We start from the raw sequence: 17816 nt of genomic DNA, 5'->3' as shown, positions 1-17816 counted from the left end.
CATTTGAAGCACTGCAGTTTTAATGAAATCAATACCTTTGGTGGAAAAGTGTGCTTTGAGTATTTTTTTTTAAACTGTAGTTGAAGTTTTTTAGCACAGTAGATAGCAAGAGAGATCAGTGGTCCCCAGCTGCAACTTTGATCCATGCAGGCTGATAACCATTTCCTGTAAAGTACTATTAATGCCAAGAGGGCTACTACCTACAGAAACTAAACTGCAATTTATTATTATAAAATATTCACAGTGTATTAAGCAAAGCAAAACATAAGTAATGCCATGGACCTTTATATTGCTCTGAAAAACTCTGTGATGGAAAAGCTTACCTCTGTATGCAACTTCATGACTTAATGGTATGACTGCATAATCACTATGACATCTATAAGTATTTATTTAAAGCATCTAATAAAGACATATCTTCCTCCTAACAGAATAATACAACATATACAGTCCTAGAGTGTAAGTTTAAACTCTTGACTTGGGTAGAATATTTTAAGGTGTGAAAAAAACTATGAAATCACTCTTCCCAAAACAAAGTCAAAACCACCAAGAAAAAAAAACTGTAAAATAAGCACAAGCGGTGTGTTAATGGAAAAATGGCAAAACTGCATGCAGTTAGTGTAAAATTACCAAGAAGAAGAACCACACAGAAAATGCATACTTAGCTGTCACAGATCAGCATGGGATAGCAGTTAACCTTATCATCAACATCATATCCAAATCCTTCTATTCTTCCTTATTTCAGATTTTTCACAAACTTTCACAGCAATAAACTGAAGCGGACTATAATTGCTAGAGAATAGCCATGAATATGAGTATTTCCTCAGATAATCACTGTGATACACACAGATAAGCCCAATCCTTCCTCAACTGCCTTTTTTTTCCCCACTGTGGAGCATGAGATGCTTGCCAAAAAGAAACAGGGGAAAATGGAGCTGAATAAGAAGCAAAAACTGAAACACAAAATTTTAATTTCCATTACAGAATCTTCTATTTAGCCCCCTGTTTTTCACACCAATAGCTCAGGATCAAGCATTGCAGCCCTTGCTATCAACTAGCTTCCACACAGGGAACAAAGGACTGCAGACCTCGAACTTGGTTTTCCACAACAAAGGTGGTGTAATAAATCCCAGTCTATATAGTTAGGTAGAGCATCTCAGAGGGGAAATATGTTTTGTTTAAAAAAGTGCAGCCTTTTGAGTTATGTTACACTCCAGAAAAAAGCACACAAATTCCACTGAAATCACAACTGCAACACAACACACAGGAGCCAGGGAGGCACTCAGGCCCTATGACAGCAAGTTGCTTTAGCAAATGCCAATGATGCGAGGTCTAAAAAGGCATGAAACAGCTCACTTGGACTAACAAGCATGTGGTGTTTTACACTTTTTAAGTAGATATTTCCCTTCTGGATGGAAAAAATATAGTGAAACAACAATTCGATATTTGTCGCAAGAAAGATAAACTCTGCAAACTGTCCATGTTCTTAGTAACTACTACACAAATCTGTCATTTAACTTCTAATTTGTCTGCTCTGATAAAAATAACTATACATATGGTAAATTCTAACAAATATCTGCACATCTGAATTTTCTTATTTCAAGATATTATCCAACATTATGTCACATACACCATGGGCACAGTAGACTGGTGCTTCTAATTAAGACAAATCGATATTTTGCTATTGACTTCACTAAGAAGAGCCTTCAAGTCTGTCTGAATTACTTTTGCAAGTTTAACGGAATTATTGTAATTTCCTATCTATTATTTTAAAAGCTTGTAACATCTTGAAAGCATTGTCCAGTACACATTTGTGCCATGGTTTTGTACAGGTTAATCAAAGAAAACAAGTAAAAAATCTTGAACATTTTCATGATAGCTGTTCACAAAAAGGCTGAATCAAAGTTTGTCTTTACCATACCTCCATCATAAACACACATATCCTGGTTTACCAACACAATTTCTTTTGTCCTTTCTACAGCCCAATATGCAGCACACCAAACTAAGAATTTGCATTAGCAGACACCACACTTCAAACACTACATTAGTACAGTTATGGGGGTCGGCACCTACCCCCTTATCCTCATCCTCCACATCCTCATGCTGTTCATTTGTGCATGCTTCTGTTGAACTCACCAACCGTAAGGTCTTCAAAAAATCTCGCTCTCTTGGCTAATGAATATAACAGACGGGAGACAGGACAGCAAAAACACAAGACAGACCACAAATGAAAAGAAGAGCATGAAAAGAAGAACATAATGAAGAGAACAAATACAAAGCAAGGGAAGTAATGCTCACAAAGAAAAGAAATGACACCTGAGGAGTACGTTAGACAACTTCAGGGACATTTTATCCTTGTTATTTGTCAGTTACTCCCTTTAATGCAAAAAGATATTAAGCATCCAATACTTGTTAAAACAAAAATTGAAAAGAAAAAGAAAGAACAGAAAAAATAGTGCATTACCCTATTAAGAAAGGAAGTCACTCTGACCACAAGAAATGAACAGATTGCATTCCCCCACAGAATTCACAGTATCATATTTTACCAAGAGAAATACAGCTTGTGTCTTTGGTATCTGGTCACAGATCACAGAAAATATCAAAGAAATCTCCAGCAGTCAATACACAAGGAGCTAACAAACAGAGAAAAATGCATAAACAACAATCTGGAACCATGGCATTCTGATCTAAAATCTTACCAAGGTGTCTCCAGAAAGGACTTCTAAAAGTGAGATCAAGTTATGTCCATCTCTTAGGTCTTCATATAGGTCATTCACATGCTTTCTAACCTGCATAGAAAAATGCAAAAATTAAATACAAGATCCTCATTTATACCTGAGAATTCACACTCATATTAGCACACACCTTTTAATATACAGATAAACCTCAGATACCTCAACATTGTTTTCTAAGTTTTTCACTTTCATGACAAATTTACAAATCCAAATCAATTGTAATAGGTAAAATTTACTTCTACATCTGAACTCACACAGTTCTATCATACTTCATATGATTTTAATGAAAAGGAAAGGAAAAATAGTATGAAGTTACATGTAATGAATGCATGTAGCGATGAAAAAATCAGTATCTGACAATTTAAATTATATCACATACCCACTTCCTAAATAACGAAAACTAAGACAATAATAGCTAGATCCAACGAATTGTAAAAAAATACACACAACAAATACCATCAGCATGCACATTCAATGCAGTCAGGCCAAAAGAAACACCCTTTCTGGCCTTAAACTTATTACTAATCAAAGCATACCATCCACCAATTAATAATATGTATTGTCACCTCAGGTTTTCCAGTCCTTAGTTTTCCCAACTTACAGATCTACCTTATCCACCATACCAAATAAATACGACATTAGGTTGATCTAGTGAAGCCAAAGACATGCACAGCCCTTCTCACCTGCTGTGCCAGTGGCAGAGTTTAATGCTTCCTTCACTCAGCACCACCCTACCAGGAGCAGACACCAATCCAAATGATCCCCTCCTGTGGTGTCCCCTAATCAATGGTCACCCTCTTCAGCACAGGTTGAGCAGGGCTGATAACCAGCAGACTCTGCAAGGCCAACCTCGAGTGAGGGAGCAGGTACAATGACAAGAGACAGCCAGAAGCCTTAACTTTTCTGACAGTTAGTTTCTCACAGGCCATTCAGTCTATTCACAGGCCAACTTCTTGTTTCTTAGCATTAGCTTAAATGTAGCTTTATCTGAAATATTTTTAACAATTTCATCGAGCAGCTCTTTGAATGTGACACAAAGGACCTAATTTTTCAGAAGCAGAGATTTTTGACATTGCCAGATAGGGCAGAGATTGAGGGCTTTCCAGCTATAATTTATTGTGAGCTCCCAGGTGTTCCCATTGAACCACCGGACTCGGAGCTTCCTAAGCTTTGAGAGGATAAAATGCAACATCAGAAATTGTCCTCTTTATCACTTCTACTACAGATGAGCTGTACTTCCAATATGAGATCTATTGGGACACTGATTGCCAACATTTCTATGTGTATGATGAGGACAACAAGAATCGACCTCGATCTTTGGCTTTATACAAGAACTCTGTTTACCTGACTTTCAGGGGAATTTCTAGTTCCATTCTGGTGAATAAATAACCGTCTTCATACCTACGATTAGTTTCATAAATGTTTTTGCAAGTTTTCTTACTCAAGTTTTGCAAGTTCTCATGTCTTCTTACTCCAATTTTTAAACATGAAATTACCCTAAAATCTGTTTCATAAAGACGATGATCTTAACTGAGAATAGTATCACAGCATATTTATGCTTGTGCTGAAGACTAGCCAGAACAAGTATTTTAGAAGACTGTTCCATAAAGAATTACAGCTGATAATGTTTTCCAAACCATGTATACAGACTCTGCCTATACAGTCAAGTTACAATGCAATATTCTTATATATATACATAGCTTTACACACTCACATACATACAGTACTATTTTAATTTTAGTTATGAATTTTTTTAAAAATCCTGCAAACAGTGCAAAAAAAATTTCAAGAGAAAATTTCTCTGGTAATACTGAAATACTGTTAAGCTGAACAAAGAAATAAAGCAGGTGCTCTGCTACTACATCTGTGGTGAAAGGAAAGAAAAAGGAAGCCATGGAAATCACCAAAGTCCCTGATACAAGATTTGATTATGATAAATGCTTAAAAGATGAAAAGCACAAGGGTCTTTAATTTTTAACCCAAAACAGTCGTGACTTTTTAATTTTACATTCAAAGAACTATACCAAACTGAGTGCTAGACTCTTTCTGATAAAAGTAGGCAAATTTTTTTTTATGATAAACCCTGTGAGAGGGTTGCCTGCTTCGTCGCTCAAGACATATCACTCTCCACTTCCCTCTGGAGAGCAGAATCCCAAACCAGAGCAGATTCAAAGTACAGGCTGGTGGCCAAAGGGATGGGAGGACATCAGGTTAAGGACAGAAGAATGGGGTGTACATTGGAAACACACTGCACCAGCACAGCTGAAGAACTGTCTGTGCAACACCAAGTCAACGCCCACACTCTTTTCAACATACAACTCAGGGGAATTGCCCAATGTGCAGGTATCTGAATTGTGGGATGAGAAAATATAACCATTTCTGGTCTGTTTGCTTTTATTTTCCATTAGATGCAAGATGTCATGCTATCCTGCTAGTCTGTCTCTCACAGCACACATCTGTTTGTTTTTTATGCTCTGAGGTTTCCCAAGTTCTATAGAGACAATCATCTTCCCCAGCTTATCTTTCTAGAAATCACAGACGCTTCAGAGATGAACTCACACTGGCTATGAAGAAACTGGCATAGAGCTGTCAACACAGGAAAAGCAGCAGTACACCTTATACGTCTGTCTTAGTTCTGCCACTGGCTGACACTTACTGGGAAGACTAATTATTTAGGACATACTACGTCAGTCATCCTGGTACAGCACAACATAACAAGGAATTTCTTCCATGACTCTGAGCAGCAGATGTACATCTAAAAATATGTATTTGGGCAACTGATGTGAGCAAGCATGTTCACTCAAAGCAGCAGATTACTTCTAAAAGAAGCATCTTGTGCTTCTCAAGAGATCCTACACTGCCACTTGAGGAAAAGCTTGCAAAATCACCTCTTCTATCACTTAGGCAACTCTTGTCTCTCAACACATATAATGAATTCTTAGATCTTGAAACTAACAAGAAATATAACTATTTCATTGCTCCTTAACTGCCATATTTAGCCTTCTTCAGAACAGACAGTAGTACAAGCACTGGATGCAGATGGGGTTCCCTGGATGGATGTGTGGGATCTGCTGACCCCATGATATTTCGTAACAGTTCTTGTGGCTTTTCAATAAAATCGCAGAATTGTCAGCTCTACATTTTGCAAGGTCCACATGCAAAGTAGGTTACAGGTTGCCTCAAGCAACTTTTTGCAATATGCCCATGTGAGTGTGGCAGATTTGATAATTTGGGCATGAAAAGAAATTCTTTAGGGAAGACGTGGGAGACACTGAGTGGATGAGGGGCATCTGACAAAACTTAAACAAGAGAAGCAAAATAGCTTCATCATTGAAAAGTAGACAGAACAAATGTAAGGCACTCTTTCAGAAGTGATTCATCTTCTGATCTTCATCTTCTGGCATGTATACTATATTTGTGGTAAGGAAAGCTCCATTCTCCTTGATAGGAGCATAACATATTTTCATATCATCCCTTTCCAGCAAGCTTAAGCTTTGCAGTCTAGCCCTGGGGAATCTCTGTGCTACTGCCAGTAAAAACCAGCTTTTAAAATTGTAGCAGTCACAGAGCCACAGTCTTGCCCCCAGACTCCAGCATGTGAGGCATTTGACAAATGAAGACTGTGACGATGGCTGCCACCTCCAAAAGCTAGCAATCTGACACCCCACATAACTCACACAGTTTTATCTCACTGTTCAGCTGGCACACCCAGCTGTTCTTACAATCAAGTTGCTATCAGTTCCACCCTTATGTACCATTCTGCTTCTGCAGTAAAGTACCTGGCCTGCCAGGCTTAGCTTCCTCCTCAGGGAGCTGGCATTGCAGCACGTGTCACCACTGCCTTCAGTCTGCCTGGTTCTTGCTCCCACCAACAGAGAAGGAAGATGTGATTCCGTTTCCTGGTCACACCTCTACAGCTGGTTTATGTTTAGGGGCTTTGCCACTTGGCCTCCACCTGCTTCTCCAGAAGGACTGAGGTTTGCATAGGTCCTGCTGGCCACACCCTCACAGGTATCTCTCCTGAGTAGCCTTACATATCTCAAACAGCCCCAGATGCCCATGCTTAGTAAACCAAACTTGACCTTAGTGATCTCTGGTTTTGCCATGAATCACAGCAAAAAAGAAGGCATCTTCCACAGCAAGCCTGTTTCTTACAATTTTTCTTGATATTATTAGTTGTCTTATGTTGACACTAGAACAAAATCTACAGTTTTACAAACTGAAAGTAGAAGCCACCCATGGTAGAAGGGAAGGACTGCCCCTTCTGCTTCTGCAAGCAAAATCAGCTCGGTCTTGACAAGGACACATAGCAGATGCACATCACTCTCTCTAACACTGCCATACCTACTTTTTAGTAGGGCCTGTTGCAACACGACAAAGCGTAATGGTTTTAAATGAGAATAGATTTAAACTAGACATAAGGAAGACTTTTTTTACAGTGAGGGTGTTGAAACACTGCAAGAGGTTTCCCAGAGAGATAGTGGATGCCCCATCCCTGGAAACATTCAAGGTAAGGTTGGATGGGGCTCTGAGCAACCTGATCTAGTTGAAGATGTCCCTGCTTATTGCAGGGGGGATTGGACTAGACGACCTTTACAGGTACCTTCCAACCCAAACCATTCTATGATGATTCTAGGAAAACACAGAATAATCTTATGTTATTTCTTATTCAGAAGTAAATATGGCAGGAAAATAGGGTTGTGCCCAACTCTGTGTATACAGTGGGTACACACCCAGCATACATGTAGATATCTCATAGACTTCTGTGTCTTAGGGTGCAGCATGCTCCAGACAGGCAACTAAAATGCAAGGAAGGACCACTGATCCTGAACTGAAATAGTGTAGGAAGAAGCAGAAACAAACATTATTGTGCTGCAGAATCTAAAGTTGAGGTAAAAGAGGTAGGAGAGAGTATATAATCAGATGGGGCAGGAACAACTATAAGTAACACCATGGACTGGAAGCTGCCAGGAACTCCCTGAGGGAGGTGAGACAACCACTGTGGCCCTGGCAAGGTGCATGACTTGGAAACAAGGCAGAGCACTCACGCACTTGCAAAATTATCCATTTTTTGCAGGTTTGGAAAGCAGACTACAGTAATCAAATATCTTTCTTAAAAACTTCAGGAGTCTCCCTATCTATATGATAATTAAGCTGAATTGATCATTATAGGACTAGGCCCAATTAGACCTTTTCTTATCATTCCCAAAACAAGTAAAATTAGAATTAAATCTGAACCAAATTTATTTTGAATAACTGAAATTCAGTTGTCAAGTCTTTATAAATTCAGAGTCATTCCCCGATGTTATCAAGAATTATAATATTAAGAGTCCAACTGAGGCTTTTCAGCTCACATTGCCTTGGGAAAGTCTTTTCAAGTACCGCTCTCCTCGTTTCTGGAAGCAAAGTTAATCAAATGCCCGGTACAGACATAAAGCATTACTGCTTTTCCAAAGGAAAATGGGAAAAGGCTCAAAAGCTAGTACTGTAAGGGGGTGTTCAGGAAATAAAAGGGTCAGGCCTTAATTACCAGTGAGGTCACTGGTAAGTCCAAACAGCAGCTGGCACAAGGCCACCGTGAGTTTCACAATAAACTTCAAAATTTATTCTTTAAGAATCTGACTCAGTGTCCATGAAAAAAAGATCCCTGAGGAGTCCTATTCACTTCAACTACAGTAAAACAATTTTCTCCAAGATAATGGGTACAGATAGTTAAGGGCTGCTATAATTACAGTGTTCCACGGCAAATGCCGTCAGCATTCAGACAACTGAAAAACTGCTTTGGTCACTGCATGAGATCCTGACATCCTGATGAGTTTCCCCTAATGTTTCAGCTTCCTAAAAACATGTTTAAGCTTGTTTTTAAAGGAAAAATTTTATTAAAAGTGCTACTCATGAGGAAAGAGTTTTCTGTAAGTTTTGAAAATGTGTATGTTCTCGTCCTCTGAAATTAAGGAATGACAGTGGCAATTCTAACAGCATGGTAACAAATAAACATATACCATGAGAAAAGAATAAAAAATAAAAAACCCTTACACAAAAATTTGTGTTTATATAAAAAAATAGGGGTTTACTAAGCCAACACATGCAGCATGATTTATGATTAACGCTCTAAAATTCTGAACAGGCTGTAACAAGATCCATGCGGCGTGTAAATGTCAAAATATCAGAGTTGTCAAAATATTCCCACGTGACTGATCTGCCAAGCAAGTTGCTTCTTAAAACATCTTCAAGAGCACTTATTTTGCTCTACAGACTTCATAGATTCTCCCATGTATAGCACGAGGGTTGCTCGGCATGCTGCAGGGCCACTGCACCTCAGGTAATTTCCACCCAAATGCTCTGCGCAGCACAGGGAGGCTCTGAGCTGTGGTTCAGGGCCAACCTGATGTCATTTCAAGAGATCAGGGAGCCAGAGCTCCATGCAGACTGGCACGCACACTGACATCGTCCCAGAGTCTCTCATGTTTTTTAATCTCCTTACTCTAAACCCAAAATTTACTGCTAGGAAAAAAAAAAAACAAAAAAAAACAAAAAAACAAAAAACAACAAACTCCACATACACACTCTGGTCACAATCCATGTTCTGCACTGAATCCCACCGTAAACTTCACTCATTCTGTTAAAAATAAACAAGCACACAAGTTCTGGGAGAATTTAAACACTGGGTAGCCCTGGAGCACCGACCCCCGGTCACAGCTCTCTGCCGGGGGGGGATGCAGAGCCCAGTCAGCCCGAGCGCTGGGCTGCAGATGGTGCTGTTCCCCCACCTCCACGCTGGCACACACGCTCCAGCCCTGGATACCCACCGACCAGGACACGCCGATTTGCTCCCTCCCCCCACCACCTGAACAGCGGGAGCCTGCAGCCAGGGCTGGCAGTGAGATGGCGCAGGGAGAAAACTTGTGCCAGGTCTCTTCTGTGTGCCTGATCATTTGTAAACAAAGTCTGGCAAATCCAGTCTAGGCCTGGTGGTCCATAACTCATTTTCACTCTTCTTTTGCTCAATAGTCTAATAATCTACTCTGCAGGAAGCAATTCTTGTGGTTCATGGAAAATAAATTGTTCTTTATTTTACGCACACGAGTAATTTTTACGGTTTACTTCATTTCTGGATATTAATTGTCACAAATAGCAGACACAGATAACGTTATTCCATTTCATAAAGTTCCTTTATGATTTTACTAAGCTTCATTTAAACAAGTCTCCTGTACAGAGTGAGTTCAACAACCCTGAAAGCATAGCAGATGTTTCCTAAATAAAGATTCATCCTTGATTGCATCCTTGGATTCAGCCTTCACGTTCTCATGAGGCAAATGCTCTACACTCTATTAACATGATAGCCATGACACCCTTCCAGTGTTCCACCCTCCTAATGTGCTGTTCTTGTATCTGAAAGCTGAAATCATTCACTTTTTTTTCCCACATTAACCTTCATATTTCTCCCAGACAACTCAATCATCCAATTAATTTATTGCTTTCGCCTACTTAGTTTGCATCTTGTCCCCAGTCTTCAATAATTTCACAGGTCTCTGGATAATTCTATTAATCATAAAAAAGACACTTGTAGGGCTTCAAGGTAAATATACTGTTGTTCGTTTAAAAAAAAATAAATCCAGCCATTGCCAAATCTTGTCCTTACATTTTTCTTATATTCCCATGTTTGGTTTCATGAAATGCATTCCAGTATTCTCCTAATACCTAAATCAGTAAGTGTGCAAGCAGATGCATAATCTTATACATACATCAAACACTAGGGCATGAACATGCACATTCAGGAGTCCTTTTGTGGATTTCAGTTGTTGTGTGATATTAGAAACATCATTATTGTACAGAACAACATGAACTAAATGTTTAAGTGTAAAAAAATCCTTCTTTCCACCTCTTATGGGGAAAATAAAAATTGTTCCATTTATGGAATCAGAGAATGGTTAAGGTTGGAAGAGACCACAATGGGTCATCCGGTCCAACCTTCCTGCTCCAGAAGGGGTATCCTAGAGCACATTGCACAGGATTTTGTCCAGATGGATCTCAAGTATCTCCAGTGAGGGAGACTCCACAACCTCCCTGGGCAATTTATTCTAGGGCATAGTCACCCACGCAGAAGTTGTTCCTCCTATTCAGGTGGAGTTTCCTGTATATTAGCTATTGCCTGTTGCCTCTTGTCCTATTGCTCGGCACCACCAAGAAGAACCCAGCTCCATCATTTTGACACCCACCCTTCAGGTACTGATATACACTGAGGAGGTTCCCTCTCAGTCATCTCTTCTTAAGGCTGTTCTCAAGAACAGACCCAACTCCCTCAACCTTTCCTTGCAAGACAGATGCTCAGGTCCCCTAATCATCTTTGTAGCCCTGGGCTGGACCTACTCCAGGACCTCCATATCTCTCTTGTACCTCAGTACGAGAGCCCAGAAATGCATCTCAAAACTTTTTGAGGAATGGGCTGAAATGTTCTCTCCAACCAACCCTGGTTCAGCCACTCAGAATATATCCACATGTCCCACTCTACTTATTCATTATCATTATTACAGCACCACTCTCACTAGTATTAATCCTGGCACAGTCTTGTTCATTTGTCTGTAAATTTGCAAATTAGGATCAGCAAGTCCATCTCAGTCCATGGTGTGTAGATTCACAAGCAGAAATGGGTATGTGCTAACTTAAAATGGGGATCTACTCCATCACTGCTACAATTTAGAGTACTAAAATATAAAGTTACAGAGATGTCCAGCCACCTTTAGTATCTACTTCACCAAATTAACTTTCATGCTGTGGACAGCTCTCAGTGAGCGTGAGGGACAGATGCCACATGTGACATATATTATGCAAAGTCCATGAGACTCCACACATGCTCCTAGCCTATTAACCCTTTTTGTACCATTTTTAATTTCAAAGCACAGCATATCCATCTCTTTCCCTCTTTCGCACCTCTGCAAAATCCTTCAAGATTTTTTTTCAGTGCAGTACACTTTGTTCAGATGTGTTTGTATATGAGACTGAAGATATTTATAAATTTTAGAAAAGTGAAGTGTGACTCACAACCTGTTTAAAGTCTCACTTGAGACATCTGTTCTGACTCCTTTTAAAAATATTTTATTTACAAATGTATAAATACTGATTAATGAAGAATATAAAGCAAACATCACTAAGCTTCACTTTACATGGCAGCCACTGAAAGAGAGCATTCTTACTGAAATTGTAGGATTGATGTGGATTGAAATCACTAAGTTAATGAAAATACAAGCTTTGGTAAAGAACTTGGCAGTGATCAGTTTTAAGACTCAAAAGTTGAACATTATTTCACCAGAGAGGGGTTGTGCCTTACAAAGCAGTCACAGAACAGTACAACTCCAAGGCTAAAAAGTACTGAATAGATCACCTCACTCGACCCTGTGCAGTGAAGTTTGAGTTTGGCTAGAAAACACCAGAGCTGCTTCTCTAATTTATTCTTGAAAATTCAAACAAAGGAAATGTAACATACAAAACACATATTTCCAGGTTTTTACTACACTTACTTGCTTCTCTGAGAGGGACATTTTTGCTTGTTAATCTTTAAATTAAATCTTCCATTAACTAAACTGAGGTTTTTTGTTGTCCCTTCCCCTGAAGTCTGACCTCAGGAAACATTTGTTTGCCAGCCTCTGCATAAACACCTTTTACATGCTGTGGACATGTTATCATGTCTCCCCTTCAGTCTTCTGTCTTCTCAGTTTCAGACTTCTCAGTTTCAGACTAAACAAACTCAAATTATCACCACCTGCCCTTGATCTTCCAAGAAAACTTATCTTCCTGCTGCTTTATTACAGATGGCTGCAAACCTCTTGTCCATGCAAAGGTCAGAAGTAACACAGGCAGGCAGAGTTTCACAGCCACGTGCCCACAAGCACACCAGCGTGTCCATGAAAAGGCTGGATCACAAGCTGCTTCCTTGTCTCCTTACCACCATGCTGGCCCATAGGCAGGATGCAGAGCTCATGTGTAGTTCCTAGAGCTCCCTGGACCTAAGCCAACACAGCCCTGCACGGGTGATGGACCCTGCAAGATTCGTGGCAGGGCAAGGATGACACTTGTTGCTGACATGACAAAAGGCCTGAGCCAGAGAAAAGGCTCTAACAGTCACGATGTTAGAGAAACGGGTGTATCACTACAAAGATAAAGTGACTGAGCTCAAAACCTCACTTGAGGATGTGGCACAACAAGGGCAGCAGGCACTGGGATCTTTCCACGTTCATGAGCATTGCCTTCCAGGTCCAGATGATGCTGCAACAGCACCTGACAGCAGCCATGACAGCAGCAACAACCAACGGCACTGGTTCTTCCCAGTTGCAGCAGTTATTGATGGCAATATCCCAGCAAGCTGTATCTGGGATCCTTTCATTCAAATTTTGTGGCAATAATCTGCAAATGAGACTACATGTGGTAGCATGTAAAAAAAGACTACATATACCATGTACACTTCCTCTTTGTCCATCTGCTTTCAAAGAGTCTCCCCAGGGAGAGAAATTACTCTGAGAGATCTATAACTCATCCTTCTTTTCTTCTGCTGGGGATAAAGGTATTATGCTTACTATAATTGCAAACTCCTAGGATCCCCAGTCTCTTCTGAATTCTTAAATAGAATGATAAAATGCTACAAATTATTCCCATTAGTTACTAACTATTGCGTAAATAAAGCTGAGCAACCAGAAAACACATAGCTTATCTGAATATTCTCTTTCTACCTGTGGACTTCCATGTCACACTAAGTCCTGGACTTTACCCAACCTCGCTTTACTAACTCCTTTATAACAAACCTTTAGTCCTGCTGTCCTTATTTCCACTTCTTGAACGGTTCCTTTGTGTTTCACACATCTCTTAAAAGCAGCAATATATTCTATAAGATGTCTCCAACCTGTTCTACCTGCCGGCAGCCTGCCTTTGTGCCTCTGACACAAACATCTACAGTGACTGCCAGATCTCCTGCGTTTCTACCTTCTACTGTATCGCTACCCCAGGAGACCCTACGTATTGCTTTCCCCAGTTCATTGTCCTCTCTTTACTTCTCACTTCTCTCTTTGCTTTTAAAGATGAGCCTGGGATTTTGCAAGACTTGCTTCCTAGTTACCTTTCCCTTTCAAATTTTGAAGCAGTCCCTCCCAGCCAGTCCAGACCTACCTAAGTAGGCAATTTTGACAGCAACTTTCTGACCTTGATAAGCTGAAGATGTCTCTGGCTGGCACTTCACTCACAAGACACATATTAACACCAGAGGCAGCCACCCCAACAGTGGCAGTCAGGGAACAGAACAGCAAGTGTGCCCTAACCTGGTTTGCACACCTGCCTGGGGATGAGCCAAGCTGTGCCACAGAAATACCTTTTTCTTGAATAGACTGAGGGCTCCTTTGTAGGTGTTCAAATGCAGAACTCTACATTGTTCCTTCTGTCAATTATAAGGATAAACGGTTTTCTCCACTACTATACAGTGCTGTCCTTCCAATGCCAGTTGGTGAACAAAAATCTACCATTAACTTCCTTAATCCAGTTCAAGACTTCCCATTGACAGCAGCCACATTCACCTTTTGTTCTGTTTTCTTTGATCAGAGACAAGTCAGAGTTTCAGTTACAATGTGCATCCAGTTCTCTCCACCCCTTGTGCTTCCAATTTGCTCTCGCCTTTCCCAACCTTCACTACACACTGCCAAATGTAACTTATCAGGGAAAAATTGTTTAAAGTATGCAAATGTAATGCTAATAACAGCAAAGAGACAGCAGGTGTGACTCCCACAGCTTAAAACTAGCTTTGACCAAAGGCAATACACTCCAAACATGCCTGACATAGGTAAAGTACCAAAAATGGCAGCTAAAACTTTATTCAAATTAAATTTAAGGTACTCTAAGTAGAGAAGGATTTTGAACCTTTAAATTCACTGTTCAAAACACCATAAATGCCTTTAACAGATAACACATGTTTCTGTATAGGAGAAACATGCTTATTCTGATGCCTTCTTAGGTCCTCATGCAGTCACACATCTACATTACCTCAGGGCAAGCCTTGCTTTCCAGATTATATGAAATATTGCTATAGAAAAAAATACTTAGTTAATGTTTATGATTAAATGTTTGAAGTTTCTCACTGTCTGAAGTCCACAAATACTACTCCCACTGGAGCCAGTGGCACAGTTACAGTGGCCCCTAGGGAGCTAGATCAAGGCATAGCACTTCTAAACTGATATATAAAGTACTATTAAATACAGATACATCAAAAGTATATAGATAAAAATAATTCCATGCATAATTTAACAATTAATTAAAAAGCCAACACCTAATTGCAAATGGTAGAATTTTATCTCTTGCAATCTCTAAGGAATAAATAATATTAAATAAAATCTGTAATGAGAGCTAACTGCAAACAATTAATGCACACAAAGAGAATTAATTAATATATTAATATATTAGTCTATCCCATGAAACACATTGATTCTAGTGGTTCTAGTCCATCATACAGTATTCACATGATAAACTTGTCTTATACTCATTCTTTCATATATGAGCACCTACATATAAAAAAAATTTAAAATCCAACACACATAAAAGCATATGTTCAACTGCTGCAATAGGACTGCATGCCATAAAAATATTGATGTGCTCAAGCCATCCTATATTTCAAGCATATTTAATTTACTGGTTTCAATTACTCTCTTTCCTGCTCCCAATTAGTCATTAAGTCTAAATGCATTAAAGACGATCAAATAAACTTGAAAGCTGTGATACAGTTTTTATTGACTTGAATTTGTTTTTTTGCTTGCTTGATTGATCGCAGAGAGTTCTGTGTGATGCAATTTATCAGTAGCCTTTAAAACATGCAATTTCCTCCTCTTTTGCAGTTTTAACTTCTGGCATTCTGTCACTGCTTTTCCTCACTGTCTCCTGGTTACATTTCTCCATCATCTAAATTTTCATTACACTAAAAAAGTTATGAGTTCTGCTTGCTGAGCTGCCTTGTAAACAGCTATAGATTACACTAAGCAGGTGAAAGATGCTATGTGGTTTATCTCCAAGTAGAAGACTTTTGAAAGATTTGTATGCAATGCAGCATGAATAAGTTATAGTAATTTCCAGGGAAAATAACAAAGGCAAAAACTTCTTTGCACCATTAAATGATGATCTTCTTCAAGAGTTATTTATTTTTCAGAAGGAGCACATCTCAAAGGTAAAAACCACTTCAAGATCTTTTAGAACAGTCCTGCATATACAATGGGAAAAATTTTAGGAGAAAAACTGAAATATTCTTCTGTCTACCAAGCAGACAATAGACCCTGTTGAACAACTGAGAAACAAAACAGAGGAGGAAACACTGACACATCAGCTGCACCCAATGCCTAAAGCAAGCTGTGGGCCATGTTGAAATGGGATTTTACACTATTTGTTCCCAACACAGTTTGCAGCAGTTGTAAGAATTAACTCTGAGGAAGACATAGGAGGCTCATTTAGATGCACTAGCACAGCAAAGAATCTTTGTCTTATTTTAACACATGGGGGAAAAAAAAAAAAAAAAGAGAAAAAAGGCAGGTTTTCTGAGTATGTTTCAAAAATCAAGAGGTATTAAATGGAGACTTCTTTAAAAAGTCACTACCATAAGACTAACACCAAGTGCCTCATCCTTTAAATATCAATGTAGATCTACAAAATGTTCATTTTTAAAAGAAGAGGTGGGGAATTTTAAATGACATCTTAACTGCATGGCTAAAAAGAAGATACTGAGATACTGCTGAGCAGCACTGTCTAAAAGAATAACCACAAGTGTCAGTAAAGTGCCAGCTTTCAGCAAGGGAATGACTGCACTTCATCAGGAATGGTCGGTCCTGCTGCCATTAAGGTCATACCTGAACATTTCAGAATGCAATCGACCCAAGAAGCCATTTGCAAACCCTGCGCTGCCTGAAGGACGCACAGGAATCAATAACTTCAGGTTTCTATTCTGAATTATTCATTCAATCTTTGCACAACAGAAAGCTGTTCTCTCTCTCTCTCTCTAATGCACTATCACTGCAACACAGTACATGATTTTGAACACTAAGCTTTAAAACAATAGCTTTAAAATCATTTTGTCCTGCTACTTATGAAAGCCTTCTTGCTTGTAAGACCTTCAAAAATTACTTTTGGAGCAGCTAGTCACTGTGCAGGGATATTGCCCCTTGCTCCTATCAGCAGCATGTTTCCCCCAAGGTCCAGTCAGTCAAGGGTCCCAAAAGCCAACACACCCTGTCAGTGCCATAAACAGGACAGCTTTGCCTCTCCAGGGAGCTGCTCAGGCATCCAGAGGCCCATACTGCTGCTAGAGGGTCAGCTAAGAGGTTCTCCACAACCTTTTCCTCCGTGAGAAAGAAGACATTTTCCCTAGTAAGAAGATACCTGGATGTTCACCATACCACTAGCCAGTTTCTGGTTGCCTTGCCTTCAGTCCTAATTTCTGGTAAAGAAACTTGGAATATTTCAGAATATCCTACTTAATTTGCCAGGACTAAGATCTGGCACTACAAAATTATTTTTAATTTGGTTTGAAAAAGGAACTGAATATTAAAGAAGAATTTGCCTGCTTTTATTCCTTTTTCATCATCAACTTCTTTCATTTTCTAACTTTTATCTCATCTTTCACCTGTATTTCAAACTAGCCTCACACTTTCCTTAAGTTTTGGGGTTTGAGATTCGAAGGAGATCAGAAAGAATTTTTGGGCTTTCCTGGAAGCTGGATTTCTCTTTGGGTGATTTAGAACTATGAAACCATTACACTAGAATTAAACCCCTTGCTACCACAGTGTACCTTTTCTTGTCACATCAAGCATTATCTCCTACTCTAGCAAGTACCAGAATTTAACATCTTATTTTGGCAGCAGCAAAGTGAAATGCTTGCTGGAAGCAGAGGTCAGTTTAGAGAAGAGAAGAGACCTCTAACCCACAACCACACTACTTTGGTATGTGAGTTTCTCCCTGGAAGTTCATACCACAGCAGTAGGTGAGTCTAAAGTCCAATATCTCACCTCTCCAACCCATATGTCAACAAGACACAAAAGATAACGCTTAAACCGGAGCCCCACATCAGAC

General features: G+C 39.5%; 1 protein-coding gene across 1 annotated transcript in view; it reads right to left on the bottom strand.

Moving 5' to 3' along the window:
- DST (dystonin) overlaps positions 1 to 17816 on the bottom strand; it is a 303925-nt gene that overhangs the window by 188200 nt on the left and 97909 nt on the right. Inside the window, 1 exon segment of the mRNA XM_027888673.1 lies at positions 2697 to 2786. Coding sequence (XP_027744474.1) covers positions 2697 to 2786 — 90 coding nt within the window.

This window comes from Empidonax traillii, unplaced genomic scaffold, assembly GCF_003031625.1.
Source record: "Empidonax traillii isolate 1590-97213 ecotype Southwest subspecies unplaced genomic scaffold, ASM303162v1 scaffold243:size714344, whole genome shotgun sequence".
NCBI lineage: Eukaryota > Metazoa > Chordata > Aves > Passeriformes > Tyrannidae > Empidonax > Empidonax traillii.
This window is presented reverse-complemented; position numbering and strand designations above follow the sequence as displayed.